Raw genomic sequence first — 23,500 nt, 5'->3', positions numbered from 1 at the left:
TTTCGGAGCGAATAATGCGACTGCCTTGAGCAAGGCTATCCAAAGAGCCGTTTAGCAGAATGCTTGATGACCAATTTCTTTGCTAAGCAAAATTTTAGTAGGACACCATTCACAGCAATAACAAATTAATATAATTGGGCTGGTTACCCGTTTGTGTTAAGCAATTCATTTCTGCTTAGCAATTTGTGTGTTTTGCTTACAGGCTTTTGGAAAGTGGGACTAAGTTAGATCACTGGTTTGGGTTGCCGTCGCCGCTATTTAAATGAAGTGTTGTCACCTGAACGAGCAGAGTCTGTTAGTCGAAACGTCGGGTCCCCATCGGCTCTTTTGGCAGCCAACTCCCCTCAAAGGAGATTAGTAATAGTGAGTTACTTATTGGTTTGATTACTGTTTCCGTTATTAAAGGGGCACTGCAGTACGTGCCTCTTTAAGTTATTGCGACGGAACTGCGCCTCATAAACTGCATGCATGCACCCGCGCTATATACGCCACCAATGTCTACGAGCCGAATTTGATGACCACTTCGTGGGCTATTTTTATTAAGTGAATGAGTTAATGTTATTGGCAGTTTATGAAGTGAATGATATGAGGGGTATATTAATCCACATAATTTTGATCTCTCTAAAACATTTATACCACCTTTATGTTTGCAGGTTTATAAACAACACTGACTATCATCATCTTTACAATACGTCGTGGGTTTAACAACAAAGAACACTGCTATGAAAGCGGGTTGAACCTGTGATGCAGCAATGCTCCACCAACTGAATCCAGCTATGTTGGTGGCTTGTGTATTAATTTGTCAATAACTTTGTTCCAGGTGTCATCAGTCAGAAGCCGTTCATTCTCCAACCCGATGTTTTTGTTCAACAATGTCCACGATGTATTTATTTTAATTAAATCCAAATTTTTTTAACCGTAACAACCATGATCTCACCGTGGGGTGCGAGCTCATCTTTCAAGTGAACTAAAGGCCAAAATAATCGATGACACAGTAAAGGTTTTCAAACGTAATTTTTCGTTAATTATTATTCAAGAAAATAATATTGTTTATTACAAATTTAAAGATATAGCTTATATACCGTGTATTGCGCTTTAAGCTAATAAAATGGAGTTATGAGTATAATAAGCGTCCTTAGAAATATATTGCGCTTTCTTCTAGAGTTACTTGCAACGATCTTTGATTACTTCTTTGGATGATTGTTCACATTAAATACATTAACAAAGTGCATACTTTGAATTTTCCTGTTTAGCTTTACATACTCATTTTAGTGTCATGCAATGCTTAACAATAAACAAGTAATTTAAAATGAACAATAAATGCTACACAAAAATACCCAGTTATTAAAAAGTGAGATCAAATAAAAAATAAAGGAGTTATTCAATAAATGAACCACGCATTGCAATGTACAGATAAACAAGCTCAGTTCTAAGCCTTTGCTATAGCTTTAAGTTTACTCATTAAAGGCAGTGGACACTATTGGTAATTACTCAAAATATTTATTAGCATAAAACCTTTCTTGGTGACGAGTAATGGGGACAGGTTGATGGTATAACACATTGTGAGAAACGGCTCCCTCTGAAGTGCTATAGTTTTCGAGAAAAAGGCAATTTTCCACGAATTTGATTTCGAGACCTCACGTTTAGAACTTGAGGTCTCGAAATCAACCATCTAAACGCACAGAACTTCGTGTGACAAGGGTGTTTTTTCTTTCATTATTATCTCGCAAGTTCGATGACCGATTGAGCTCAAGTTTTCACAGGTTTGTTATTGTATGTATATGTTGAGATACACCAACTGTGAAGGCTAGTCTTTGACAATTACCAATAGTGTCCACTGCCTTTAAGTGATGCCATTACACCGTACCATACCAAGCATGTCGTTTGGTTTCTCCATAAATAGCGTTAACTTTTACTAAAACCATGACTTTTGCACTATAAAAAGTGTTAGTATTGACACGATAAAGAAGTGACTTATGTCCTGAGTACCAATGGGTCCCGTATAACGGGTAGGGGTAAATGTTTACCCTATTCTTGGTCATTATTTTTTGCCACAGATTTCAGGTCAAATTTACCCAGCGCAGCCCGGGTCTGGAGTAAACTCTGATAATTATAGGCGTTTTAAGAGTGTGGGTTAGTCGTGGTTTTGAAACGACCTTGGATGAAGTGTATAATTTTGGTATACTCACATAAGTTTTTGACATTAAAAGAAAACTGACTTGGTTAAGACCACTTGAGAGCCGTTGATATAGCTAGATACGACCCCCATTTGAAGTGGAACAAATAAGGAACTTTTCACCCTACAATCTGACGGAAAAGGCGAATGGCATGAAGCTTTTCTCAGGCATCCGAAAGCACATAATTCCGGGCAATGGTTTCTTCTTCGTTGTGTTTTGCAACTTAAATTACCAATATTACGCCCAATTTGCACAGTTGTATTATTGTATGCGTGTGTTTGGATACACCAATTTGAGGATACCGGCATCAGACAATATCAAAAGTATAACCTGACCTTTTACATACACTGTTAACGATATGGTGAACCCTGCTTTTAGATAAACATTTAGTAGGCCCCAAACCATTATCCGCGTTTAGCAGCTTTATATGTATATGTGTTGTTATAACGTGTTTTCTATGTTTCAATATTTGCATGATGAAGCATTCAACTTCGCATGTTTACCGGATAAATTAATACCACTCTTTGATCACTATAATTGTGTTAAAATTGTACAAATAAACCTTCCAGTTTCAGAGGGGTTTTGTCCCAAGGATGTGTGTGATGTGTGTCCACCCCCCACCCCCACCCCCAATCGGGCTAAGGGAAGTTGATTAAAACGATGGTGACATCACACATACATTCTTCACAATTTTTGTTTTCACCGTGGGGAACAGCACTTCCGGGGCGGAATCTCAAGCCTTTCCCGGCTCTCTTCACATCCTTAAACCAAATAATAAAGTTTATAAAGTTGCTCTACAACATTACTTTTGATCGTCTGATTTGAGCATACTCAGTTTTATCGTCGTCATCGTTGACATCATCCTTCTTGGAAGGGAAGCCCGACCAGTCTAAATCGGCATAGACGAGGTTCAGCAGACTGCTTACCTCGCTCTTTCGTTTATCCTTGTCAATAGAGGGCCTGGAGTCCCTCCTCATGTATACTGTGTTCTCGTAGATGGACTCCCTGTTCATATCGTTTGCAGCTGCCGCCTCTTCCTGAAGTCTCACCCCGATTTCGGTGTTCTCGTAGACGGACTCCGTCGTGCGAATTTTCCTTGGGCTTGGCGTCGGGTTATCGTCATGGTCATAGGTTGAAGGAGGCAGTGCGTTGAAAAACGCCGAATACCTCTTGGCGGTGGTGGTGACTTCCATCGGGTGAACATTGTCGGTTTTCTCGGTTGGCAGATGCTCAGTGACGTTCGGCATGGACGCTTTCCTCTTCCTCCAGTTAAATGAACTCTTTTTGAACATAGAGGAGCAGTGACTCTTGGAACGAATGGTGGATGCCAGCTGTTCCAGAAAGTCGGGGTGGACGAATGACTGTCGTCTAGTTGGCTTTAAGGATTTAACGCTGCTAGCTTTTTGTTTCACTACATGGTTGAGATTAGGGTTGTCCCGACTAGACTCGGCACGATCCTGCAGCTTCACATTATTTGGAACAACGACTATGTCAAGTTTATCAATACGCCCTCTGCCGCTAAATCGGAGGTTCTTCTTTTTTACTGCCGGTTTTTCTGTCTTCTCAATGACTTTGACTTTGATCAAAACTGCGATCAGCACTAAGACGACGATGATTAGGATGGTAAAGCCAATAGCCGCACCGGCAGTGAATCCTCCAGGGCTTTTGGGCCCGGGTTGCAGGACTGAATCAGACGAGAGTGGGTCAGTGGTTCTCTCTGGTTTTGGAGTACTTAAAGTTTCGGGTTCCGGGGTTAATTCTTTGGAACTTCTGGGCTTTGATGGCGGTATTACAGGGTTAACATCACCTCGCGGAACAGTTTGTGTATGTATGATATCTGATTCAGGATTTTGCGTTTGAATCCAACCGGGGGTCGTTTGAATTGTAGGTACAGTCACGTGGTCCGTCACATGGTCCGTGGGAACAAGACCTCTAGTGATCTGACTCGGTGTAGCTTGATCAGGCGGATTCAGCTCAGGAACGGTAGGATTAGTAGGATTCAGCTTGGGGGTAGTCTGATCCGGTGGAGTGGCATCACCCGGAATAAGTATTGGTAGGTTGGGCTCAGGTGGATTATTGGGGACTCGTACACGTGGATTAGGCTCAATAGGGTCAGGTATAGGTGGGAGCGTACTGCTGGGGTTGGGAATTGGCGTTGCTGGTGGTAGGGGTTGATTGGCTGGTAGGGTTGTCTCGTCAGCAGTGGTTGCCAACCGCTCAGCCGTCACCCGTAACGTAGCCTCACCTATCCCCCTCATTTCCAGGGGATTTCGTGCCACACATCGTACCGGCATATTGTCATCCATCTCGGTTATGTCCGTAATCAATAAAGACGCGCCTTCTTTTGCAACAACAAATCGTCCCTTGGTCTTGGTCACTCTTGTTATGTCCTTCCCTCGCCCGACCAGCCATCGGTATCGCAGAGAAAATGGGAGGCTAGTGGCGAGACAGAAGAACTCTGCCGTGTTGCCAACTGTAACCATCTGAGGAGACAAAATGGTGACGTGAGTGGGAACATCGAACGGGACAATGGAGCAGCTTCTGGAGTTACCCGTATTAGGTGATGTAGACGAGCAGGTGAAAGTTACGTTATTGTCCCAGCCCGTCAGAAGTCTCCTCAAGTAAGCTCCCGTCTGAAGGTTGCTAGAGTTTCGTAGAGTCGGCCCGACTGGCGTGTCGCCGCGGTACCAGGTCAGCATGGCCGGTGGGGTTCCTCCAGCAGAAACGCAAGAAAATGTTGCATACTGTCCATGTTTTGGTTCGGCAGGTGTGATGGAACACTTTGGATACTCCTCACTGGGTGGAATGGAATCCCTTACGACTAGCCTCGCCGAGTATTGCTTCGTTACACCGCCGGCTTCTAAGGCGGTGCAGTGGTACTCCCCCGCGTCTGCCGCCGTTGTAGACGAAATATGCAGATTGTATTCCCCTTCCATTACATTCCCATTGATGCTATACCTGCTGCGTTTATCGACGGTCAGTGTAGGGTACAGTGTTCTGTCTCTGCTGATGAACTTGAGAGAGTTTTGTGGATTTGTCCAAGCCCAGAAAATGCGTTGAAAGTTACCTGTGACTGCACATCGTAATGTGTGCGGCTCTCCTGCAGTCACTGTCGCATCGGGCGGCACCTCCTGAAATACAGCTGCGTCTACCGGTAGACTACACAACACAGCGCTGATCAAAACAATCCACCAATCCATCATGTGTTTATTTCGTTTGTAGTGCCCAATTGTTGTCTTGTTTTGAACTCCAATAGCACAATCGAAGAATGGCAAACCGGGATCGGTGACGTTTTCTTGGCGTGTAACAAAAATATGGCGCCTACATCATGTTAGATGTTGTATATTGCGTAGTCCTTAACATGTATACACGCATTCGTTGAAATAAACCTTGCAAGCTCCGCACTCAGCCCTAGATCAGGGGTGACTCACGTTAAGATGTTGTCCTTCCACCCTAAGGGATAGGGTGATATATTGCAGTGCTTACGAGGGAACCTGAGTGAAGTTAATTCGTACATCCTTCATGGGTATGATCATGCTTTAAACAAGTGACAAATATCTACGTCAATGCTTCTCTAATAATAGTTAGCGGGAAGGGGAAAAACTTATTGCATGAGAGGCAGGGAGGGGGAAAGGGGCCCCCGTTTTGCCGAGTTTTAAGGATCAGGCTTTTCAATTTTAAAACAGGTGTGTGTGAGAAACGGGACAGACGGTGTTTTCTTGCTAGAGTAGGGGAAAACCATTGTAAATCCGAATGAGGATACTTAATTAGCACAAGTTAATACCGATTAGGCCTATTTATAGAAGTTTACCAAGTGTTGGTGTAACCATACAATACCTGAACGCACCCTGACGCTTAGCTAGACATCAAAACAGTCACACGGGCTGTTAAAGGCAGTGTACACTATTGTTAACAAATATGTATTAACATACAACCTTTGGTAACAAGTGATGGGGCGAGGTGAATAGTATAGCACATTGTGTATACAATTAATGCTCCCTATGAAGTAACGTAGTTTTCGAGAAAGAAGTAAATTTCTACGAAATAGATTACGAGACCCCATAATTAGATTTAGAGGTCTCGACATCGAACATCTGAAAGCACACAACTTCGTGCGACAAGGGTGTTTTTTCTATCATTATTAATCTCGCAACTACGACGACCAATATTGAACTCAAATTTTCACAGGTTTGTTATTTTATGCACAATTGAGATACACCAAGTGAGAAGACTGGTCTTTGGCAGTTGCCAATAGTGTCCAGTGTCTCAGAAGCTCCCAACCATATCCATTTGTTAATAATAAATGGTTTTAAATCGCTTTTCATAGACCAACTCGACCGATCCAAGGCAACCTGTCACTTTAATGTATGCATGCGTATCGTCCAATATGAGCCTGGCTGTGTATAGCAGAATGGGCTACTTTCCACATAGTATTATTTTTTTTTTTCTTTTTTCTTTTAGGACTACTCGGCATATATTTAGACATAGCGTGCCGTTGCCTTAGCCACTACTTTTGGACTGAGTTTACCTTTTTCCGCAAATGGGAAACATTATACCATGTGAACTCTGTTCATAATAAGTGTTACCTTATACATTCTTTGAGTATTCTGGCAGGCAACATACTACACTGGTCTTAATTTTGTAGTTGACATTTTGTGTCATAATTTCCGTTAAACCAAGAGTTGTGTAAGTAAAAGCTGGACAAGTGTTGAGATGTGCTCATTTTCATCATAGAAAACTTGATAATAATAAGATGTCATGTTTTTTTTTTCCATTGAGCTGTATACAAATTGTGCCTGCGCAGGGAGTCCATGCTATGTGGCTCTTTTGTAAACATGTGACGACACAGGCTACATGGTCTATACAAAAACAGCATTACTAATGACGTAGTCTTATTTCAAGACATGAGTGGGCGTACACATTCATCGGCTTCAGCTGCGAATCAAGAATACAAAATCGAGAGTTGTTTTTGACCTGGTTGTAAGACACTGTTTGTTTTTATGTGGTGCATGTTAAGCAGTTGGTTAACGACATGGTCGTGTTAAGTGTGTTTCACCGAGGAGCACACGGGAAGGATTGAGGTTAATAAGCCACCGCGAAACACCGCGGATATTACTAATCGTGCTGTTTCATGCCTGGTCTACCAAGTTATCACCGCAGACGAACATATGAACCTCAAAAACATGTTTTAGCGGGAAGTTGTAATAATTGCTACCCAGTTTCTACAGTTGAGGTTTGCTCGTTTCAAATGGCCGTGATGACTAATGATTTGCTAAGGGTAAACCGTGTTTGTTTTTGTTTATTTTTGCTAGAGGCGTCGTGCTTGCAAATCGGGGGGAAAATGCGCATGCTTTAAACTAATTATTTTATTTTCATAATAGACGTGACTTGTGGCACTTAGACAATCTTCAAACAAAAAGCAAATAGAGAAGATAATTGAAGACGTCGTGATCGAAACGTCAGTTTTTCATGGTAGAGGGTATATGCAGAACCATAGCGCACAGTCATTATACATTATCGAGTCGTTATACATTATCGTCTGTGGGCGTTTACTTTAAAGCATAGGCTAGTATCAAGTTGGGGTCGAAAAGGCAACCATAAAAAAGGCGGGAAACTGCCAAAGGTCTCAGTAATAACTCTTTTTTTTTAAGGGGGTACTTTGCCTTGGATCGGTCGAGTTGGTCCATGGAAAGCGTTTAAAGGAACACGTTGCCTTGGATCGGTCGAGTTGGTCCATGGAAAGCGTTTAAAACAGTTTGTTATGAATTTGATATAATAGTTGGAAAGATCCACACAAACATGCTTCGGAACTGCGTTCGAGCTCCTTCTCTTCCTTCCTCCATGATACAACCAACAGTGTGCGAACGCTGTTCCCTTATAGACAATCGTGTTTTATGAATCACATAACAATACGAACACCGATACAATGATGTGTCTAAAGTCTAATTATGTTTTAACACCGCAGCAATGAGTTTTGTAGGGCGTAACACCGCAAGAAGGAGACTTTCGCGACGCTTGGTGGCAGCAGACTTTTACCTGGTAAAATCACAGACGAAAAGGGTTCGTTCTTTTAGCTTCCGTGGTTCGACCCCGGGCTGCCCCCGGTACGTTCCCGATACGTTCGAGTAGCTTTGACTTCATGCAAGGGGCTTACCAGATTCAGCCCCCAGTGCTCGGCTTGTGGAGTGGGGTGCGGCCCCATTTTCATGACGTCACCACGAGACGGTGAGTGGACGTTCGAGTAGCTCTTTCCGAGGGCTTACCGAAGTGAGCACCGCGGGGTCGACCAAGGGAAGTGAATCGAACGCACACATATAGCACAACTCTAACTTTGAAACCCCCCCCCCCCAAGGAGCATTGGTGATTCAGTGGTAAAACTCTCGCACGCCACGCGGGATGCCCGGGTTCGATTCCCGCCCGATGCAACTAGTTTTTATGCAATCCAAAATTGATCAAAACACATCAGGAAATCACAACAAAGTCTAAACGTTTCAAGGAGCATCGGTGGTTCAGTGGTAGAATTCTCGCCTGCCACGCGGGAGGCCCGGGTTCGATTCCCGGCCAATGCAAAAAAAAAATTATGCAATCCTAAATTGATCGAAACATAAGCAAATCACAACACAATCTAAACGTTTCAAGGAGCATCGGTGGTTCAGTGGTAGAATTCTCGCCTGCCACGCTGGAGGCCCGGGTTCGATTCCCGGCCGATGCAAATAGTTTTTATGCAATCCAAAATTGATCAAAACACATCAGAAAATCAACAAAAAAATAGAAACGTTTCAAGGAGCATCGTTGGTTCAGTGGTAGAATTCTCGCCTGCCACGCGGGAGGCCCGGGTTCGATTCCCGGCCGATGCAAATAGTTTTTATGCAATCCAAAGTTGATCAAAACACATCAGAAAATCAACAAAAAAGTAGAAACGTTTCAAGAAGCGTCGGTGGTTCAGTGGTAGAATTCTCGCCTGCCACGCGGGATGCCCGGGTGCGATTCCCGGCCGATGCAAATAGTTGTTACGCAATCCAACAGTGATCAAAACACATACGAAAATCACAACAAAATCTATACGTGTCAAGGAGTACCGTGATTCAGTGGTAGAATTATCACTTACCACGCGGAAGGCCCGGGTTCGATTCCCGGCCAATGCAAATAGTTTTTATGCAATCCAAAATTGATCAAAACACATCGGAAAATCACAACAAAAAGATTAACTTTATAAGGAGCATCGGTGGTTCAGTAGTAGAATTCTCGCCTGCCAAACGGGAGGCCCGGGTTCGATTCCCGGCCGATGCAAATAGTTTTTATGCAGTTCTAAATTGATCAAAACAAATACAAAAATCACAACAAAATCTAAACGTTTCAAGGAGCATCGGTGGTTCAGTGGTAGAATTCTCGCCTGCCACGCGGGAGGCCCGGGTTCGATTCCCGGCCGATGCAAATAGTTTTTAAGCAGTTCTAAATTGATCAAAACACATACGAAAAACACAACAAAATCTAAACGTTTTAATGAGCATCGGTGGTCCAGTGGTAGAATTCTCGCCTGCCACGCGGGAGGCCCGGGTTCGATTCGCGGCCGATGCAAATAGTTGTTACGCAATCCAACATTGATCAAAACACATACGAAAATCACAACAAAATCTATACGTGTCAAGGAGTACCGTGTTTCAGTGGTAGAATTATCACTTACCACGCGGAAGGCCCGGGTTCGATTCCCGGCCAATGCAAATAGTTTTTATGCAATCCAAAATTGATCAAAACACATCGGAAAATCACAACAAAAAGATTAACTTTATAAGGAGCATCGGTGGTTCAGTAGTAGAATTCTCGCCTGCCACGCGGGAGGCCCGGGTTCGATTCCCGGCCGATGCAAATAGTTTTTATGCAGTTCTAAATTGATCAAAACAAATACAAAAATCACAACAAAATCTAAACGTTTCAAGGAGCATCGGTGGTTCAGTGGTAGAATTCTCGCCTGCCATGCGGGAGGCCCGGGTTCGATTCCCGGCCGATGCAAATAGTTTTTAAGCAGTTCTAAATTGATCAAAACACATACGAAAAACACAACAAAATCTAAACGTTTTAATGAGCATCGGTGGTCCAGTGGTAGAATTCTCGCCTGCAACGCGGGAGGCCCGGGTTCGATTCCTGGCCGATGCAAATAGTTTTTATGCAATCCAAAGTTGATCAAAACACATACGAAAATCACAACAAAATCTATACGTGTCAAGGAGTACCGTGATTCAGTGGTAGAATTATCACTTACCACGCGGAAGGCCCGGGTTCGATTCCCGGCCAATGCAAATAGTTTTTATGCAATCCAAAATTGATCAAAACACATCGGAAAATCACAACAAAAAATTAACTTTTTAAGGAGCATCGGTGGTTCAGTGGTAGAATTCTCGCCTGCCACGCGGGAGGCCCGGGTTCGATTCCCGGCCGATGCAAATAGTTTTTATGCAATCCAAAATTGAACAAAACACATCAGAAAATCACAATAAAATCTAAACGTTTCAAGGAGCATCGGTGGTTCAGTGGTAGAATTCTCGCCAGCCACGCGGGAGGCCCGGGTTCGATTCCCGGCAGATGCAAATAGTTTTTATGCAATCCAAAATTGATCAAAACACATCAGAAAATCAACAAAAAAATAGAAACGTTTCAAGGAGCATCGGTGGTTCAGTGGTAGAATTCTCGCCTGCCACGCGGGAGGCCCGGGTTCGATTCCCGGCCGATGCAAATAGTTTTTATGCAATCCAAAGTTGATAAAAACACATCAGAAAATCAACAAAAAAATAGAAACGTTTCAAGAAGCGTCGGTGGTTCAGTGGTAGAATTCTCGCCTGCCACGCGGGATGCCCGGGTGCGATTCCCGGCCGATGCAAATAGTTGTTACGCAATCCAACATTGATCAAAACACATACGAAAATCACAACAAAATCTATACGTGTCAAGGAGTACCGTGATTCAGTGGTAGAATTATCACTTACCACGCGGAAGGCCCGGGTTCGATTCCCGGCCGATGCAAATAGTTTTTATGCAATCCAAAATTGATCAAAACACATCGGAAAATCACAACAGAAATATTAACTTTATAAGGAGCATCGGTGGTTCAGTAGTAGAATTCTCGCCTGCCACGCGGGAGGCCCGGATTCGTTTCCCGGCCGATGCAAATAGTTTTTATGCAATCCAAAATTGATCAAAACACATCAGAAAATCACAATAAAATCTAAACGTTTCAAGGAGCATCGGTGGTTCAGTGGTAGAATTCTCGCCTGCCACGCGGGAGGCCCGGGTTCGATTCCCGGCAGATGCAAATAGTTTTTATGCAATCCAAAATTGATCAAAACACATCAGAAAATCACAACAAAATGTAAACGTTTCCTGGAGCATCGGTGGTTCAGCGGTAGAATTCTCGCCTGCCACGCGGGAGGCCATGCTTCGATTCCAGGCCGATGCAAATAGTTTTTTTTATGCAATCCAACATTGATCAAAACACATCAGAAAATCACCAAACAAATCTAAACGTTTCAATGAGCATCGGTGGTTCAGTGGTAGAATTCTCGCCTGCCACGCGGGAGGCCCGGGTTCGATTCCCGGCCGATGCAAATAGTTTTTATGCAACCCAAAATTGATCAAAACACATTAGAAAATCACCAAACAAATCTAAACGTTTCAAGGAGCATCGGTGGTTCAGTGGTAGAATTCTCGCCTGCCACGCGGGAGGCCCCGGTTCGATTCCCGGCCGATGAAACTATTTTTTTATGCAGTTCTAAATTGATCAAAACACATCAGAAAATCACAACAAAATCTAAACGTTTCATGGAGCATCGGTGGTTCAGTGGTAGAATTCTCGCCTGCCACGCGGGAGGCCCGGGTTCGATTCCCGGCCGATGCAAATAGTTTTTATGCAATCCAAAATTGATCAAAACACATCAGAAAATCACAACAAAATGTAAACGTTTCAGGGAGCATCGGTGGTTCAGTGGTAGAATTCTCGCCTGCCACGCGGGAGGCCCGTGTTCGATTCCCAGCAGATGCAAATAGAATTCAGTGGTAGAATTCTCGCCTGCCACGCGGAAGGCCCGGGTTCGATTCCCGGCCGATGCAAATAGTTTTTATGCAATCCAAAATTGATCAAAACACATCAGAAAATCACAACAAAATGTAAACGCTTCCTGGAGCATCGGTGGTTCAGTGGTAGAATTCTTGCCTGCCACGCGGGAGGCCCGGGTTCGATTCCCGGCCGATGCAAATAGTTTGTATACAACCCAAAATTGATCAAAACACATCAGAAAAACACCCAAAAAATCTAAACGTTTCATGGAGCATCGGTGGTTCAGTGGTAGAATTCAAGCCGGCGACGCGGGAGGCCATGCTTCTAAATTGATCAAAACACATTAGAAAATCACAACAAAATCTAAACGTTTCAATGAGCATCGGTGGTTCAGTGGTAGAATTCTCGCCTGCCACGCGGGAGGCCCGGGTTCGATTCTCGGCCGATGCAAATAATTTTTATGCAATCCAGAATTGATAAAAACACATCAGAAAATCACAACAAAATCAAAACGTTTCAATGAGCATCGGTGGTTCAGTGGTAGAATTCTCGCCTGCCACGCGGGAGGCCCGGGTTCGATTCCCGGCCGATGCAAATAGTTTTTATGCAATCCAAAATTGATCAAAGCACATCAGAAAATCACAACAAAATCTAAAAGTTTCATGGAGCATCGGTGGTTCAGTGGTAAAATTCTCGCCTGCCACGCGGGAGGCCCGGATTCGTTTCCCGGCCGATGCAAATAGTTTTTATACAACCCAAAATTGATCAAAACACATCAGAAAATCACGAAACAAATCTGAACGTTTCAGGGAGCATCGGTGGTTCAGTGGTAGAATTCTCGCCTGCCACGCGGGAGGCCCGAGTTCGATTCACGGCCGATGCAAATAGTTTGTATACAACCCAAATTTGATCAAAACACATCAGAAAATCACCAAAAAAATCTAAACATTTCATGGAGCATCGGTGGTTCAGTGGTAGAATTCTCGCCTGCCACGCGGGAGGCCATGCTTCAATTCCCGGCCGATGCAAATAGTTTTTTATTATGCAATCCAACATTGATCAAAACACATCAGAATATCACAGTAAAATATAAACGTTTCAAGAAGCATCGGTGGTTCAGTGGTAGAATTCTCGCCTGCCACGCGGGAGGCCCGGGTTCGATTCCCGGCCGATGCAACTATTTTTTATGCAGTTCTAAATTGATCAACACACATCAGAAAATCACAACAAAATCTAAACGTTTTAATGAGCATCGGCGGTTCAGTGGTAGAATTCTCGCCTGCCACGCGGGAGGCCCGGGTTCGATTCCCGGCCGATGCAAATAGTTTTTATGCAGTTCTAAATTGATCGAAAAACTTTAGAAAATCACAACAAATTGTAAACGTTTCAATGAGCATCGGTGGTTCAGTGGTAGAATTCGATTCCCGGCCGATGCAACTAGTTTTTATGCAGTTCTAAATTGATCAAAACACATTAGAAAATCACAACAAAATCTAAACCTTTCAATGAGCATCGGTGGTAGAATTGTCGCCTGCCACGCGGGAGGCCCGGGTTCGATTCCCGGCCGATGCAAATAGTTTTTATGCAATCCAAAATTGATCAAAACACATCAGAAAATCTCAAAAAAATCTAAACGTTTCATGGAGCATCGGTGGTTCAGTGGTAGAATTCTCGCCTGCCACGCGGGAGGCCCGGGATCGATTCCCGGCCGATGCAAATAGTTTTTTTTAAGCAATCCAACATTGATCTAAACACATCAGAATATCACAGTAAAATTGAACGTTTCAAGAAGCATCGGTGGTTCAGTGGTAGAATTCTCGCCTGCCACGCGGGAGGCCTGGGTTCGATTCCCGGCCGATGCAACTAGTTTTTATGCAGTTCTAAATTGATCAAAACACATTAGAAAATCACAACAAATTGTAAACGTTTCAATGACCATCGGTGGTTCAGTGGTAGAATTCGATTCCCGGCCGATGCAACTAGTTTTTATGCAGTTCTAAATTGATCAAAACACATTAGAAAATCACAACAAAATCTAAACCTTTCAATGAGCATCGGTGGTAGAATTCTCGCCTGCCACGCGGGAGGCCCGGGTTCGATTTCCGGCCGATGCAAATAGTTTTTATAATGCAATCCAAAATTGATCAAAACACATCAGAAAATCACAACAAAATGTAAACGTTTCCTGGAGCATCGGTGGTTCAGTGGTAGAATTCTCGCCTGCCACGCGGGAGGCCCGGGTTCGATTCCCGGCCGATGCAAATAGTTTGTATACAACCCAAAATTGATCAAAACACATCAGAAAATCACCAAAAAAATCTAAACGTTTCATGGAGCATCGGTGGTTCAGTGGTAGAACTCTCGCCTGCCACGCGGGAGGCCCGGGTTCGATTCCCGGCAGATGCAAATAGTTTGTATACAACCCAAAATTGATCAAAACACATCAGAAAATCACCAAAAAAATCTAAACGTTTCATGGAGCATCGGTGGTTCAGTGGTAGAATTCTCGCCTGCCATGCGGGAGGCCCGGGTTCGATTCCCGGCCGATGCAAATAGTTTTTATGCAATCCAAAATTGATCAAAACACATCAGAAAATCACAACAAAATGTAAACGTTTTCTGGAGCATCGATGGTTCAGTGGTAGAGTTCTCGCCTGCCACGCGGGAGGCCCGGGTTCGATTCCCTGCCGATGCAAATAGTTTGTATACAACCCAAAATTGATCAAAACACATCAGAAAATCACCAAAAAAATCTAAACGTTTCATGGAGCATCGGTGGTTCAGTGGTAGAACTCTCGCCTGCCACGCGGGAGGCCCGGGTTCGATTCCCGGCAGATGCAAATAGTTTGTATACAACCCAAAATTGATCAAAACACATCAGAAAATCACCAAAAAAATCTAAACGTTTCATGGAGCATCGGTGGTTCAGTGGTAGAATTCTCGCCTGCCATGCGGGAGGCCCGGGTTCGATTCCCGGCCGATGCAAATAGTTTTTTTTAAGCAATCCAACATTGATATAAACACATCAGAATATCACAGTAAAATATAAACGTTCCAAGAAGCATCGGTGGTTCAGTGGTAGAATTCTCGCCTGCCACGCGGGAGGCCCGGGTTCGATTCCCGGCCGATGCAACTATTTTTTATGCAGTTCTAAATTGATCAAAGCACATTAGAAAATCACAACAAAATCTAAACGTTTTAATGAGCATCGGTGGTTCAGTGGTAGAATTCCCGCCTGCCACGCGGGAGGCCCGGGTTCGATTCCAGGCCGATGCAACTAGGTTTTTATGCAGTTCTAAATTGATCAAAACACATTAAAAAATCACAACAAAATCTAAACGTTTCAATGAGCATCGGTGGTTCAGTGGTAGAATTCTCGCCTGCCACGCGGGAGGCCCGGGTTCGATTCCCGGCCGATGCAAATAGTTTTTATGCAACCCAAAATTGATCAAAACACATTAGAAAATCACCAAACAAATCTAAACGTTTCAAGGAGCATCGGTGGTTCAGTGGTAGAATTCTCGCCTGCCACGCGGGAGGCCCCGGTTCGATTCCCGGCCGATGAAACTATTTTTTTATGCAGTTCTAAATTGATCAAAACACATCAGAAAATCACAACAAAATCTAAACGTTTCATGGAGCATCGGTGGTTCAGTGGTAGAATTCTCGCCTGCCACGCGGGAGGCCCGGGTTCGATTCCCGGCCGATGCAAATAGTTTTTATGCAATCATAAATTGACCAAAGCAAATCAGAAAACCACAACAAAATCTAAACGTTTCAATGAGCATCGGTGGTTCAGTGGAAGAATTCTCGCCTGCCATGCGGGAGGCCCGGGTTCGATTCCCGGCCGATGCAAATAGTTTTTATGCAATCCAAAATTGATCAAAACACATCAGAAAATCACCTCAAAATCTAAACGTGTCAAGGAGCATCGGTGGTTCAGTGGTAGAAATCTCGCCTGCCACGCGGGAGGCCCGGATTCGATTCTCGGCCGATGCAAATAGTTTTTATGCAGTTCTTAATTGATCAAAACTCATTAGAAAATCACAACAAAATCTAAACGTTTCAATGAGCATCGGTGGTTCATTGGTAGAAATCTCGACTGCCACGCGGAAGGCCCGGGTTCGATTCCCGGCCGATGCAAATAGTTTTTATGCAATCCAAAATTGATAAAAACACATCAGAAAATCACCTCAAAATCTAAACGTTTCAAGGAGCATCGGTGGTTCAGTGGTAGAAATCTCGCCTGCCACGCGGGAGGCCGGGTTCGATTCCCGGCCGATGCAAATAGTTTTTTTTAAGCAATCCAACATTGATCAAAACACATCAGAATATCACAGTAAAATATAAACGTTTCAAGAAGCATCGGTGCTTCAGTGGTAGAATTCTCGACTGCCACGCGGGAGGCCCGGGTACGATTCCCGGCCGATGCAACTATTTTTTATGCAGTTCTAAATTGATCAAAACACATTAGAAAATCACAACAAAATCTAAACGTTTTAAGGAGCATCGGTGGTTCAGTGGTAGAATTCTCGCCTGCCACGCGGGAGGCCCGGGTTCGATTCCCGACCGATGCAACTAGTTTTTATGCAGTTCTAAATTGGTCAAAACACATTAGAAAATCACAACAAAATCTAAACGTTTCAATGAGCATCGGTGGTTCAGTGGTAGAATTCTCGCCTGCCACGCGGGAGGCCCGGGTTCGATTCCCGGCCGATGCAAATAGTTTTTATGCAATCCAAAATTGATCAAAGCACATCAGAAAATCACAACAAAATCTAAACGTTTCATGTAGCATCGGTGGTTCAGTGGTAGAATTCTCGCCTGCCACGCGGGAGGCCCGGGTTCGATTCCCGGCCGATGCAAATAGTTTTTATGCAATCATAAATTGATCAAAACACATCAGAAAATCACAACAAAATCTAAACGTTTCAAGGAGCATCGGTGGTTCAGTGGTAGACTTCTCGCCTGCCACGCGGGAGGCCATGCTTCGATTCCCGACCGATGCAAATAGTTTTTATACAACCCAAAATTGATCAAAACACATCAGAAAATCACAACAAAATCTAAACGTTTCCTGGAGCATCGGTAGTTCAGTGGTAGAATTCTCGCCTGCCACGCGGGAGGCCCGGGTTCGATTCCCGGCCGTTGCAAATAGTTTTTATGCAGTTCTAACTTGATCAAAACACATACAAAACCTAAATCTATACATGCCAAGGAGCATCCATGATTCAGAGGGTAGAATTATCACTTGCCACGCGGAAGGCCCAGGTTTGATTCCAGGCTGATCAAAACACATTAAAAAATCACAACAAAATCTAAACGTTTCAATGAGCATCGGTGGTTCAGTGGTAGAATTCTCGCCTGCCACGCGGGAGGCCCGGGTTCGATTCCCGGCCGATGCAAATAGTTTTTATGCAACCCAAAATTGATCAAAACACATTAGAAAATCACCAAACAAATCTAAACGTTTCAAGGAGCATCGGTGGTTCAGTGGTAGAATTCTCGCCTGCCACGCGGGAGGCCCCGGTTCGATTCCCGGCCGATGAAACTATTTTTTTATGCAGTTCTAAATTGATCAAAACACATCAGAAAATCACAACAAAATCTAAACGTTTCATGGAGCATCGGTGGTTCAGTGGTAGAATTCTCGCCTGCCACGCGGGAGGCCCGGGTTCGATTCCCGGCCGATGCAAATAGTTTTTATGCAATCATAAATTGACCAAAGCAAATCAGAAAACCACAACAAAATCTAAACGTTTCAATGAGCATCGGTGGTTCAGTGGAAGAATTCTCGCCTGCCATGCGGGAGACCCGGGTTCGATTCCCGGCCGATGCAAATAGTTTTTATGCAATCCAAAATTGATCAAAACACATCAGAAAATCACCTCAAAATCTAAACGTGTCAAGGAGCATCGGTGGTTCAGTGGTAGAAATCTCGCCTGCCACGCGGGAGGCCCGGATTCGATTCTCGGCCGATGCAAATAGTTTTTATGCAGTTCTTAATTGATCAAAACTCATTAGAAAATCACAACAAAATCTAAACGTTTCAATGAGCATCGGTGGTTCATTGGTAGAATTCTCGACTGCCACGCGGAAGGCCCGGGTTCGATTCCCGGCCGATGCAAATAGTTTTTATGCAATCCAAAATTGATAAAAACACATCAGAAAATCACCTCAAAATCTAAACGTTTCAAGGAGCATCGGTGGTTCAGTGGTAGAAATCTCGCCTGCCACGCGGGAGGCCGGGTTCGATTCCCGGCCGATGCAAATTGTTTTTTTTAAGCAATCCAACATTGATCAAAACACATCAGAATATCACAGTAAAATATAAACGTTTCAAGAAGCATCGGTGGTTCAGTGGTAGAATTCTCGACTGCCACGCGGGAGGCCCGGGTACGATTCCCGGCCGATGCAACTATTTTTTATGCAGTTCTAAATTGATCAAAACACATTAGAAAATCACAACAAAATCTAAACGTTTTAAGGAGCATCGGTGGTTCAGTGGTAGAATTCTCGCCTGCCACGCGGGAGGCCCGGGTTCGATTCCCGACCGATGCAACTAGTTTTTATGCAGTTCTAAATTGGTCAAAACACATTAGAAAATCACAACAAAATCTAAACGTTTCAATGAGCATCGGTGGTTCAGTGGTAGAATTCTCGCCTGCCACGCGGGAGGCCCGGGTTCGATTCCCGGCCGATGCAAATAGTTTTTATGCAATCCAAAATTGATCAAAGCACATCAGAAAATCACAACAAAATCTAAACGTTTCATGTAGCATCGGTGGTTCAGTGGTAGAATTCTCCCCTGCCACGCGGGAGGCCCGGGTTCGATTCCCGGCCGATGCAAATAGTTTTTATGCAATCATAAATTGATCAAAACACATCAGAAAATCACAACAAAATCTAAACGTTTCAAGGAGCATCGGTGGTTCAGTGGTAGACTTCTCGCCTGCCACGCGGGAGGCCATGCTTCGATTCCCGACCGATGCAAATAGTTTTTATACAACCCAAAATTGATCAAAACACATCAGAAAATCACCACAAAATCTAAACGTTTCCTGGAGCATCGGTAGTTCAGTGGTAGAATTCTCGCCTGCCACGCGGGAGGCCCGGGTTCGATTCCCGGCCGTTGCAAATAGTTTTTATGCAGTTCTAACTTGATCAAAACACATACAAAACCTAAATCTATACATGCCAAGGAGCATCCATGATTCAGAGGGTAGAATTATCACTTGCCACGCGGAAGGCCCAGGTTTGATTCCAGGCTGATGCAACTATTGTCTTGCAATCCTAAGTTGGTCATAATTTATTAGAAAATCACAACAAAATCTAAACGTTTCAAGGAGCATCGGTGGTTCAGTGGTAGAATTCCCGCCTGCCACGCGGGAGGCACGGGTTCGATTCCCGGCCGATGCAAATAGTTTTTATGCAATCCAAAATTGATCAAAACACATCAGAAAATCACAACAAAATGTAAACGTTTCCTGGAGCATCGGTGGATCAGTGGTAGAATTCTCGCCTGCCACGCGGGAGGCCCGGGTTCGATTCCCGGCCGATGCAAATAGTTTTTATGCAGTTCTAAATTGATCAAAACACATTAGAAAATCACAACAAAATCTAAACCTTTCAATGAGCATCGGTGGTTCACTGGTAGAATTCTCGCCTGCCACGCGGAAGGCCCGGGTTCGATTCCCGGCCGATGCAAATAGTTTTTATGCAATCCAAAATTGATCAAAGCACATCAGAAAATCACAACAAAATCTAAACGTTTCAATGAGCATCGGTGGTTCAGTGGTAGAATTCTCGCCTGCCACGCGGGAGGCCTGGGTTCGATTCCCGGCCGATGCAACTAGTTTTTATGCAGTTCTAAAATGATCAAAACACATTAGAAAATCACAACAAATTGTAAACGTTTCAATGAGCATCGGTGGTTCAGTGGTAGAATTCGATTCCCGGCCGATGCAACTAGTTTTTATGCAGTTCTAAATTGATCAAAACACATTAGAAAATCACAACAAAATCTAAACCTTTCAATGAGCATCGGTGGTAGAATTCTCGCCTGCCAAGCGGGAGGCCCGGGTTTGATTCCCGGCCGATGCAAATAGTTTGTATGCAATCCAAAATTGATCAAAACACATCAGAAAATCACAACAAAATGTAAACGTTTCCTGGAGCATCGGTGGTTCAGTGGTAGAATTCTCGCCTGCCACGCGGGAGGCCCGGGTACGATTCCCGGCCGATGCAAATAGTTTTTTTTAAGCAATCCAACATTGATCAAAACACATCAGAATATCACAGTAAAATATAAACGTTCCAAGAAGCATCGGTGGTTCAGTGGTAGAATTCTCGCCTGCCACGCGGGAGGCCCGGGTTCGATTCCCGTCCGATGCAACTATTTTTTATGCAGTTCTAAATTGATCAAAACACATTAGAAAATCACAACAAAATCTAAACGTTTTAATGAGCATCGGTGGTTCAGTGGTAGAATTCTCGCCTGCCACGCGGGAGGCCCGGGTTCGATTCCCGGCCGATGCAACTAGTTTTTATGCAGTTCTAAATTGATCAAAACACATTAAAAAATCACAACAAAATCTAAACGTTTCAATGAGCATCGGTGGTTCAGTGGTAGAATTCTCGCCTGCCACGCGGGGGGCCCGGGTTCGATTACGGCCGATGCAAATAGTTTTTAAGCAATCCAAAATTGATCAAAGCAAATCAGAAAATCACAACAAAATCTAAACGTTTCATGGAGCATCGGTGGTTCAGTGGTAGAATTCTCGCCTGCCACGCGGGAGGCCCGGGTTCGATTCCCGGCCGATGCAAATAGTTTGTATACAACCCAAAATTGATCAAAACACATCAGAAAATCACCAAACAAATCTAAACGTTTCAAGGAGCATCGGTGATTGTGGTAGAATTCTCGCAGGCCACGCGGGAGGCACGGGTTCGATTCCCGGCCGATGCAAATAGTTTTTATGCAATCCAAAATTGATCAAAACACATCAGAAAATCACAACAAAATGTAAACGTTTCCTGGAGCATCGGTGGATCAGTGGTAGAATTCTCGCCTGCCACGCGGGAGGCCCGGGTTCGATTCCCGGCCGATGCAAATAGTTTTTATGCAGTTCTAAATTGATCAAAACACATTAGAAAATCACAACAAAATCTAAACCTTTCAATGAGCATCGGTGGTTCACTGGTAGAATTCTCACCTGCCACGCGGAAGGCCCGGGTTCGATTCCCGGCCGATGCAAATAGTTTTTATGCAATCCAAAATTGATCAAAGCACATCAGAAAATCACAACAAAATCTAAACGTTTCAATGAGCATCGGTGGTTCAGTGGTAGAATTCTCGCCTGCCACGCGGGAGGCCTGGGTTCGATTCCCGGCCGATGCAACTAGTTTTTATGCAGTTCTAAATTGATCAAAACACATTGGAAAATCACAACAAATTGTAAACGTTTCAATGAGCATCGGTGGTTCAGTGGTAGAATTCGATTCCCGGCCGATGCAACTAGTTTTTATGCAGTTCTAAATTGATCAAAACACATTAGAAAATCACAACAAAATCTAAACCTTTCAATGAGCATCGGTGGTAGAATTCTCGCCTGCCACGCGGGAGGCCCGGGTTCGATTCCCGGCCGATGCAAATAGTTTGTATGCAATCCAAAATTGATCAAACCACATCAGAAAATCACAACAAAATGTAAACGTTTCCTGGAGCATTGGTGGTTCAGTGGTAGAATTCTCGCCTGCCACGCGGGAGGCCCGGGTTCGATTCCCGGCCGACGCAAATAGTTTGTTTACAACCCAAAATTGATCAAAACACATCAGAAAATCACCAAAAAAATCTAAACGTTTCAAGGAGCATCAGTGGTTCAGTGGTAGAATTCTCGCCTGCCACGTGGGAGGCCCGGGTTCGATTCCCGGCCGATGCAACTATTTTTTATGCAGTTCTAAATTGATCAAAACACATCAGAAAATCACAACAAAATCTAAACGTTTTAATGAGCATCGGTGGTTCAGTGGTAGAATTCTCGCCTGCCACGCGGGAGGCCCGGGTTCGATTCCCGGCCGATGCAAATAGTTTTTTCAAGCAATCCAACATTGATCTAAACACATCAGAATATCACAGTAAAATCTAAACGTTCCAAGAAGCATCGGTGGTTCAGTGGTAGAATTCTCGCCTGCCACGCGGGAGGCCCGGGTTCGATTCCCGGCCGATGCAACTATTTTTTATGCAGTTCTAAATTGATCAAAACACATTAGAAAATCACAACAAAATCTAAACGTTTTAATGAGCATCGGTGGTTCAATGGTAGAATTCTCGCCTGCCACGCGGGAGGCCCGGGTTCGATTCCCGGCCGAGGCAACTAGTTTTTATGCAGTTCTAAATTGATCAAAACACATTAATAAATCACAACAAAATCTAAACGTTTCAATGAGCATCGGTGGTTCAGTGGTAGAATTCTCGCCTGCCGCGAGGGGGGCCCGGGTTCGATTCCCGGCCGATGCAAAAAGTTTTTATGCACTCCAAAATTGATCAAAGCAAATCAGAAAATCACAACAAAATCTAAACGTTTCATGGAGCATCGGTGGTTCAGTGGTAGAATTCTCGCCTGCCACGCGGGAGGCCCGGGTTCGATTCCCGGCCGATGCAAATAGTTTGTATACAACCCAAAATTGATCAAAACACATCAGAAAATCACCAAACAAATCTAAACGTTTCAAGGAGCATCAGTGGTTCAGTGGTAGAATTCTCGCCTGCCACGCGGGAGGCCCGGGTTCGATTCCCGGCCGATGCAACTATTTTTTTATGCAGTTCTAAATTGATCAAAACACATCTGAAAATCACAACAAAATCTAAACGTTTTAATGAGCATCGGCGGTTCAGTGGTAGAATTCTCGCCTGCCACGCGGGAGGCCCGGGTTCGATTCCCGGCCGATGCAACTAGTTTTTATGCAGTTCTAAATTGATCAAAACACATTAGAAAATCACAACAAATTGTAAACGTTTCAATGAGCATCGGTGGTTCAGTTATAGAATTCGATTCCCGGCCGATGCAACTAGTTTTTATGCAGTTCTAAATTGATCAAAACACATTAGAAAATCACAACAAAATCTAAACCTTTCAATGAGCATCGGTGGTAGAATTCTCGCCTGCCACGCGGGAGGCCCGGGTTCGATTCCCGGCCGATGCAAATAGTTTTTATGCAATCCAAAATTGATCAAAACACATCAGAAAATCACAACAAAATGTAAACGTTTCCT

At 44.0% G+C, this 23,500-nt stretch overlaps 1 protein-coding gene and 40 non-coding genes across 41 annotated transcripts; 40 read left to right on the top strand and 1 right to left on the bottom strand.

Moving 5' to 3' along the window:
* Positions 1-1,076: 1,076 nt before the first annotated feature.
* Positions 1,077-5,530, bottom strand: LOC139947106 (uncharacterized). Its single transcript, XM_071944947.1, has one exon. The coding sequence runs from the start codon at positions 5,378-5,380 to the stop codon at positions 2,972-2,974; it is 2,409 nt and encodes an 802-aa protein (XP_071801048.1). The 5' UTR covers positions 5,381-5,530; the 3' UTR covers positions 1,077-2,971.
* Positions 5,531-9,540: 4,010 nt separating this feature from the next.
* Trnag-gcc (transfer RNA glycine (anticodon GCC)) lies at positions 9,541-9,611 on the top strand. Its single transcript has one exon. It is a non-coding gene; the product is annotated as a tRNA-Gly (tRNA).
* Positions 9,612-10,116: 505 nt separating this feature from the next.
* Trnag-gcc (transfer RNA glycine (anticodon GCC)) lies at positions 10,117-10,187 on the top strand. The gene has a single exon. It is a non-coding gene; the product is annotated as a tRNA-Gly (tRNA).
* Positions 10,188-10,260: 73 nt separating this feature from the next.
* Positions 10,261-10,331, top strand: Trnac-gca (transfer RNA cysteine (anticodon GCA)). Its single transcript has one exon. It is a non-coding gene; the product is annotated as a tRNA-Cys (tRNA).
* A 216-nt stretch (positions 10,332-10,547) lies between these two features.
* Trnag-gcc (transfer RNA glycine (anticodon GCC)) lies at positions 10,548-10,618 on the top strand. The gene has a single exon. It is a non-coding gene; the product is annotated as a tRNA-Gly (tRNA).
* A 218-nt stretch (positions 10,619-10,836) lies between these two features.
* Positions 10,837-10,907, top strand: Trnag-gcc (transfer RNA glycine (anticodon GCC)). The gene has a single exon. It is a non-coding gene; the product is annotated as a tRNA-Gly (tRNA).
* Positions 10,908-11,705: 798 nt separating this feature from the next.
* On the top strand, positions 11,706-11,776 carry Trnag-gcc (transfer RNA glycine (anticodon GCC)). The gene has a single exon. It is a non-coding gene; the product is annotated as a tRNA-Gly (tRNA).
* Positions 11,777-11,995: 219 nt separating this feature from the next.
* Positions 11,996-12,066, top strand: Trnag-gcc (transfer RNA glycine (anticodon GCC)). Its single transcript has one exon. It is a non-coding gene; the product is annotated as a tRNA-Gly (tRNA).
* A 285-nt stretch (positions 12,067-12,351) lies between these two features.
* Trnag-gcc (transfer RNA glycine (anticodon GCC)) lies at positions 12,352-12,422 on the top strand. Its single transcript has one exon. It is a non-coding gene; the product is annotated as a tRNA-Gly (tRNA).
* Positions 12,423-12,604: 182 nt separating this feature from the next.
* Trnag-gcc (transfer RNA glycine (anticodon GCC)) lies at positions 12,605-12,675 on the top strand. The gene has a single exon. It is a non-coding gene; the product is annotated as a tRNA-Gly (tRNA).
* Positions 12,676-12,748: 73 nt separating this feature from the next.
* Positions 12,749-12,819, top strand: Trnag-gcc (transfer RNA glycine (anticodon GCC)). The gene has a single exon. It is a non-coding gene; the product is annotated as a tRNA-Gly (tRNA).
* Positions 12,820-13,330: 511 nt separating this feature from the next.
* Trnag-gcc (transfer RNA glycine (anticodon GCC)) lies at positions 13,331-13,401 on the top strand. The gene has a single exon. It is a non-coding gene; the product is annotated as a tRNA-Gly (tRNA).
* Positions 13,402-13,870: 469 nt separating this feature from the next.
* On the top strand, positions 13,871-13,941 carry Trnag-gcc (transfer RNA glycine (anticodon GCC)). The gene has a single exon. It is a non-coding gene; the product is annotated as a tRNA-Gly (tRNA).
* Positions 13,942-14,016: 75 nt separating this feature from the next.
* Trnag-gcc (transfer RNA glycine (anticodon GCC)) lies at positions 14,017-14,087 on the top strand. The gene has a single exon. It is a non-coding gene; the product is annotated as a tRNA-Gly (tRNA).
* Positions 14,088-14,415: 328 nt separating this feature from the next.
* Positions 14,416-14,486, top strand: Trnag-gcc (transfer RNA glycine (anticodon GCC)). The gene has a single exon. It is a non-coding gene; the product is annotated as a tRNA-Gly (tRNA).
* Positions 14,487-14,560: 74 nt separating this feature from the next.
* On the top strand, positions 14,561-14,631 carry Trnag-gcc (transfer RNA glycine (anticodon GCC)). The gene has a single exon. It is a non-coding gene; the product is annotated as a tRNA-Gly (tRNA).
* A 74-nt stretch (positions 14,632-14,705) lies between these two features.
* On the top strand, positions 14,706-14,776 carry Trnag-gcc (transfer RNA glycine (anticodon GCC)). The gene has a single exon. It is a non-coding gene; the product is annotated as a tRNA-Gly (tRNA).
* Positions 14,777-14,994: 218 nt separating this feature from the next.
* Trnag-gcc (transfer RNA glycine (anticodon GCC)) lies at positions 14,995-15,065 on the top strand. The gene has a single exon. It is a non-coding gene; the product is annotated as a tRNA-Gly (tRNA).
* A 74-nt stretch (positions 15,066-15,139) lies between these two features.
* Positions 15,140-15,210, top strand: Trnag-gcc (transfer RNA glycine (anticodon GCC)). Its single transcript has one exon. It is a non-coding gene; the product is annotated as a tRNA-Gly (tRNA).
* A 76-nt stretch (positions 15,211-15,286) lies between these two features.
* Positions 15,287-15,357, top strand: Trnag-gcc (transfer RNA glycine (anticodon GCC)). The gene has a single exon. It is a non-coding gene; the product is annotated as a tRNA-Gly (tRNA).
* Positions 15,358-15,430: 73 nt separating this feature from the next.
* Trnag-gcc (transfer RNA glycine (anticodon GCC)) lies at positions 15,431-15,501 on the top strand. Its single transcript has one exon. It is a non-coding gene; the product is annotated as a tRNA-Gly (tRNA).
* A 74-nt stretch (positions 15,502-15,575) lies between these two features.
* Trnag-gcc (transfer RNA glycine (anticodon GCC)) lies at positions 15,576-15,646 on the top strand. Its single transcript has one exon. It is a non-coding gene; the product is annotated as a tRNA-Gly (tRNA).
* Positions 15,647-15,865: 219 nt separating this feature from the next.
* Trnag-gcc (transfer RNA glycine (anticodon GCC)) lies at positions 15,866-15,936 on the top strand. The gene has a single exon. It is a non-coding gene; the product is annotated as a tRNA-Gly (tRNA).
* A 73-nt stretch (positions 15,937-16,009) lies between these two features.
* On the top strand, positions 16,010-16,080 carry Trnag-gcc (transfer RNA glycine (anticodon GCC)). Its single transcript has one exon. It is a non-coding gene; the product is annotated as a tRNA-Gly (tRNA).
* A 795-nt stretch (positions 16,081-16,875) lies between these two features.
* Trnag-gcc (transfer RNA glycine (anticodon GCC)) lies at positions 16,876-16,946 on the top strand. The gene has a single exon. It is a non-coding gene; the product is annotated as a tRNA-Gly (tRNA).
* Positions 16,947-17,019: 73 nt separating this feature from the next.
* Trnag-gcc (transfer RNA glycine (anticodon GCC)) lies at positions 17,020-17,090 on the top strand. The gene has a single exon. It is a non-coding gene; the product is annotated as a tRNA-Gly (tRNA).
* Positions 17,091-17,307: 217 nt separating this feature from the next.
* Trnag-gcc (transfer RNA glycine (anticodon GCC)) lies at positions 17,308-17,378 on the top strand. The gene has a single exon. It is a non-coding gene; the product is annotated as a tRNA-Gly (tRNA).
* A 181-nt stretch (positions 17,379-17,559) lies between these two features.
* Positions 17,560-17,630, top strand: Trnag-gcc (transfer RNA glycine (anticodon GCC)). Its single transcript has one exon. It is a non-coding gene; the product is annotated as a tRNA-Gly (tRNA).
* A 219-nt stretch (positions 17,631-17,849) lies between these two features.
* On the top strand, positions 17,850-17,920 carry Trnag-gcc (transfer RNA glycine (anticodon GCC)). The gene has a single exon. It is a non-coding gene; the product is annotated as a tRNA-Gly (tRNA).
* Positions 17,921-17,993: 73 nt separating this feature from the next.
* On the top strand, positions 17,994-18,064 carry Trnag-gcc (transfer RNA glycine (anticodon GCC)). Its single transcript has one exon. It is a non-coding gene; the product is annotated as a tRNA-Gly (tRNA).
* Positions 18,065-18,715: 651 nt separating this feature from the next.
* Positions 18,716-18,786, top strand: Trnag-gcc (transfer RNA glycine (anticodon GCC)). The gene has a single exon. It is a non-coding gene; the product is annotated as a tRNA-Gly (tRNA).
* A 73-nt stretch (positions 18,787-18,859) lies between these two features.
* On the top strand, positions 18,860-18,930 carry Trnag-gcc (transfer RNA glycine (anticodon GCC)). Its single transcript has one exon. It is a non-coding gene; the product is annotated as a tRNA-Gly (tRNA).
* Positions 18,931-19,291: 361 nt separating this feature from the next.
* Trnag-gcc (transfer RNA glycine (anticodon GCC)) lies at positions 19,292-19,362 on the top strand. The gene has a single exon. It is a non-coding gene; the product is annotated as a tRNA-Gly (tRNA).
* Positions 19,363-19,573: 211 nt separating this feature from the next.
* On the top strand, positions 19,574-19,644 carry Trnag-gcc (transfer RNA glycine (anticodon GCC)). Its single transcript has one exon. It is a non-coding gene; the product is annotated as a tRNA-Gly (tRNA).
* A 361-nt stretch (positions 19,645-20,005) lies between these two features.
* On the top strand, positions 20,006-20,076 carry Trnag-gcc (transfer RNA glycine (anticodon GCC)). The gene has a single exon. It is a non-coding gene; the product is annotated as a tRNA-Gly (tRNA).
* A 616-nt stretch (positions 20,077-20,692) lies between these two features.
* Trnag-gcc (transfer RNA glycine (anticodon GCC)) lies at positions 20,693-20,763 on the top strand. The gene has a single exon. It is a non-coding gene; the product is annotated as a tRNA-Gly (tRNA).
* A 216-nt stretch (positions 20,764-20,979) lies between these two features.
* Positions 20,980-21,050, top strand: Trnag-gcc (transfer RNA glycine (anticodon GCC)). The gene has a single exon. It is a non-coding gene; the product is annotated as a tRNA-Gly (tRNA).
* Positions 21,051-21,554: 504 nt separating this feature from the next.
* On the top strand, positions 21,555-21,625 carry Trnag-gcc (transfer RNA glycine (anticodon GCC)). Its single transcript has one exon. It is a non-coding gene; the product is annotated as a tRNA-Gly (tRNA).
* Positions 21,626-22,239: 614 nt separating this feature from the next.
* On the top strand, positions 22,240-22,310 carry Trnag-gcc (transfer RNA glycine (anticodon GCC)). Its single transcript has one exon. It is a non-coding gene; the product is annotated as a tRNA-Gly (tRNA).
* Positions 22,311-22,385: 75 nt separating this feature from the next.
* On the top strand, positions 22,386-22,456 carry Trnag-gcc (transfer RNA glycine (anticodon GCC)). Its single transcript has one exon. It is a non-coding gene; the product is annotated as a tRNA-Gly (tRNA).
* A 361-nt stretch (positions 22,457-22,817) lies between these two features.
* Trnag-gcc (transfer RNA glycine (anticodon GCC)) lies at positions 22,818-22,888 on the top strand. Its single transcript has one exon. It is a non-coding gene; the product is annotated as a tRNA-Gly (tRNA).
* The last annotated feature ends 612 nt before the right edge of the window (positions 22,889-23,500 follow it).

The sequence above is a fragment of the Asterias amurensis genome, chromosome 14 (genome assembly GCF_032118995.1).
Source record: "Asterias amurensis chromosome 14, ASM3211899v1".
Classification (NCBI taxonomy): Eukaryota; Metazoa; Echinodermata; class Asteroidea; order Forcipulatida; family Asteriidae; genus Asterias; species Asterias amurensis.
The sequence above is the reverse complement of the archived record's forward strand: the minus strand, read 5'-3'. Positions and strand labels throughout refer to the sequence as shown.

Excerpts from the sequence above, each read along its gene's own strand:
- LOC139947106 (XM_071944947.1), bottom strand. The coding sequence starts at position 5,380 with ATGATGGATTGGTGGATTGTTTTGATCAGCGCTGTGTTGTGTAGTCTA.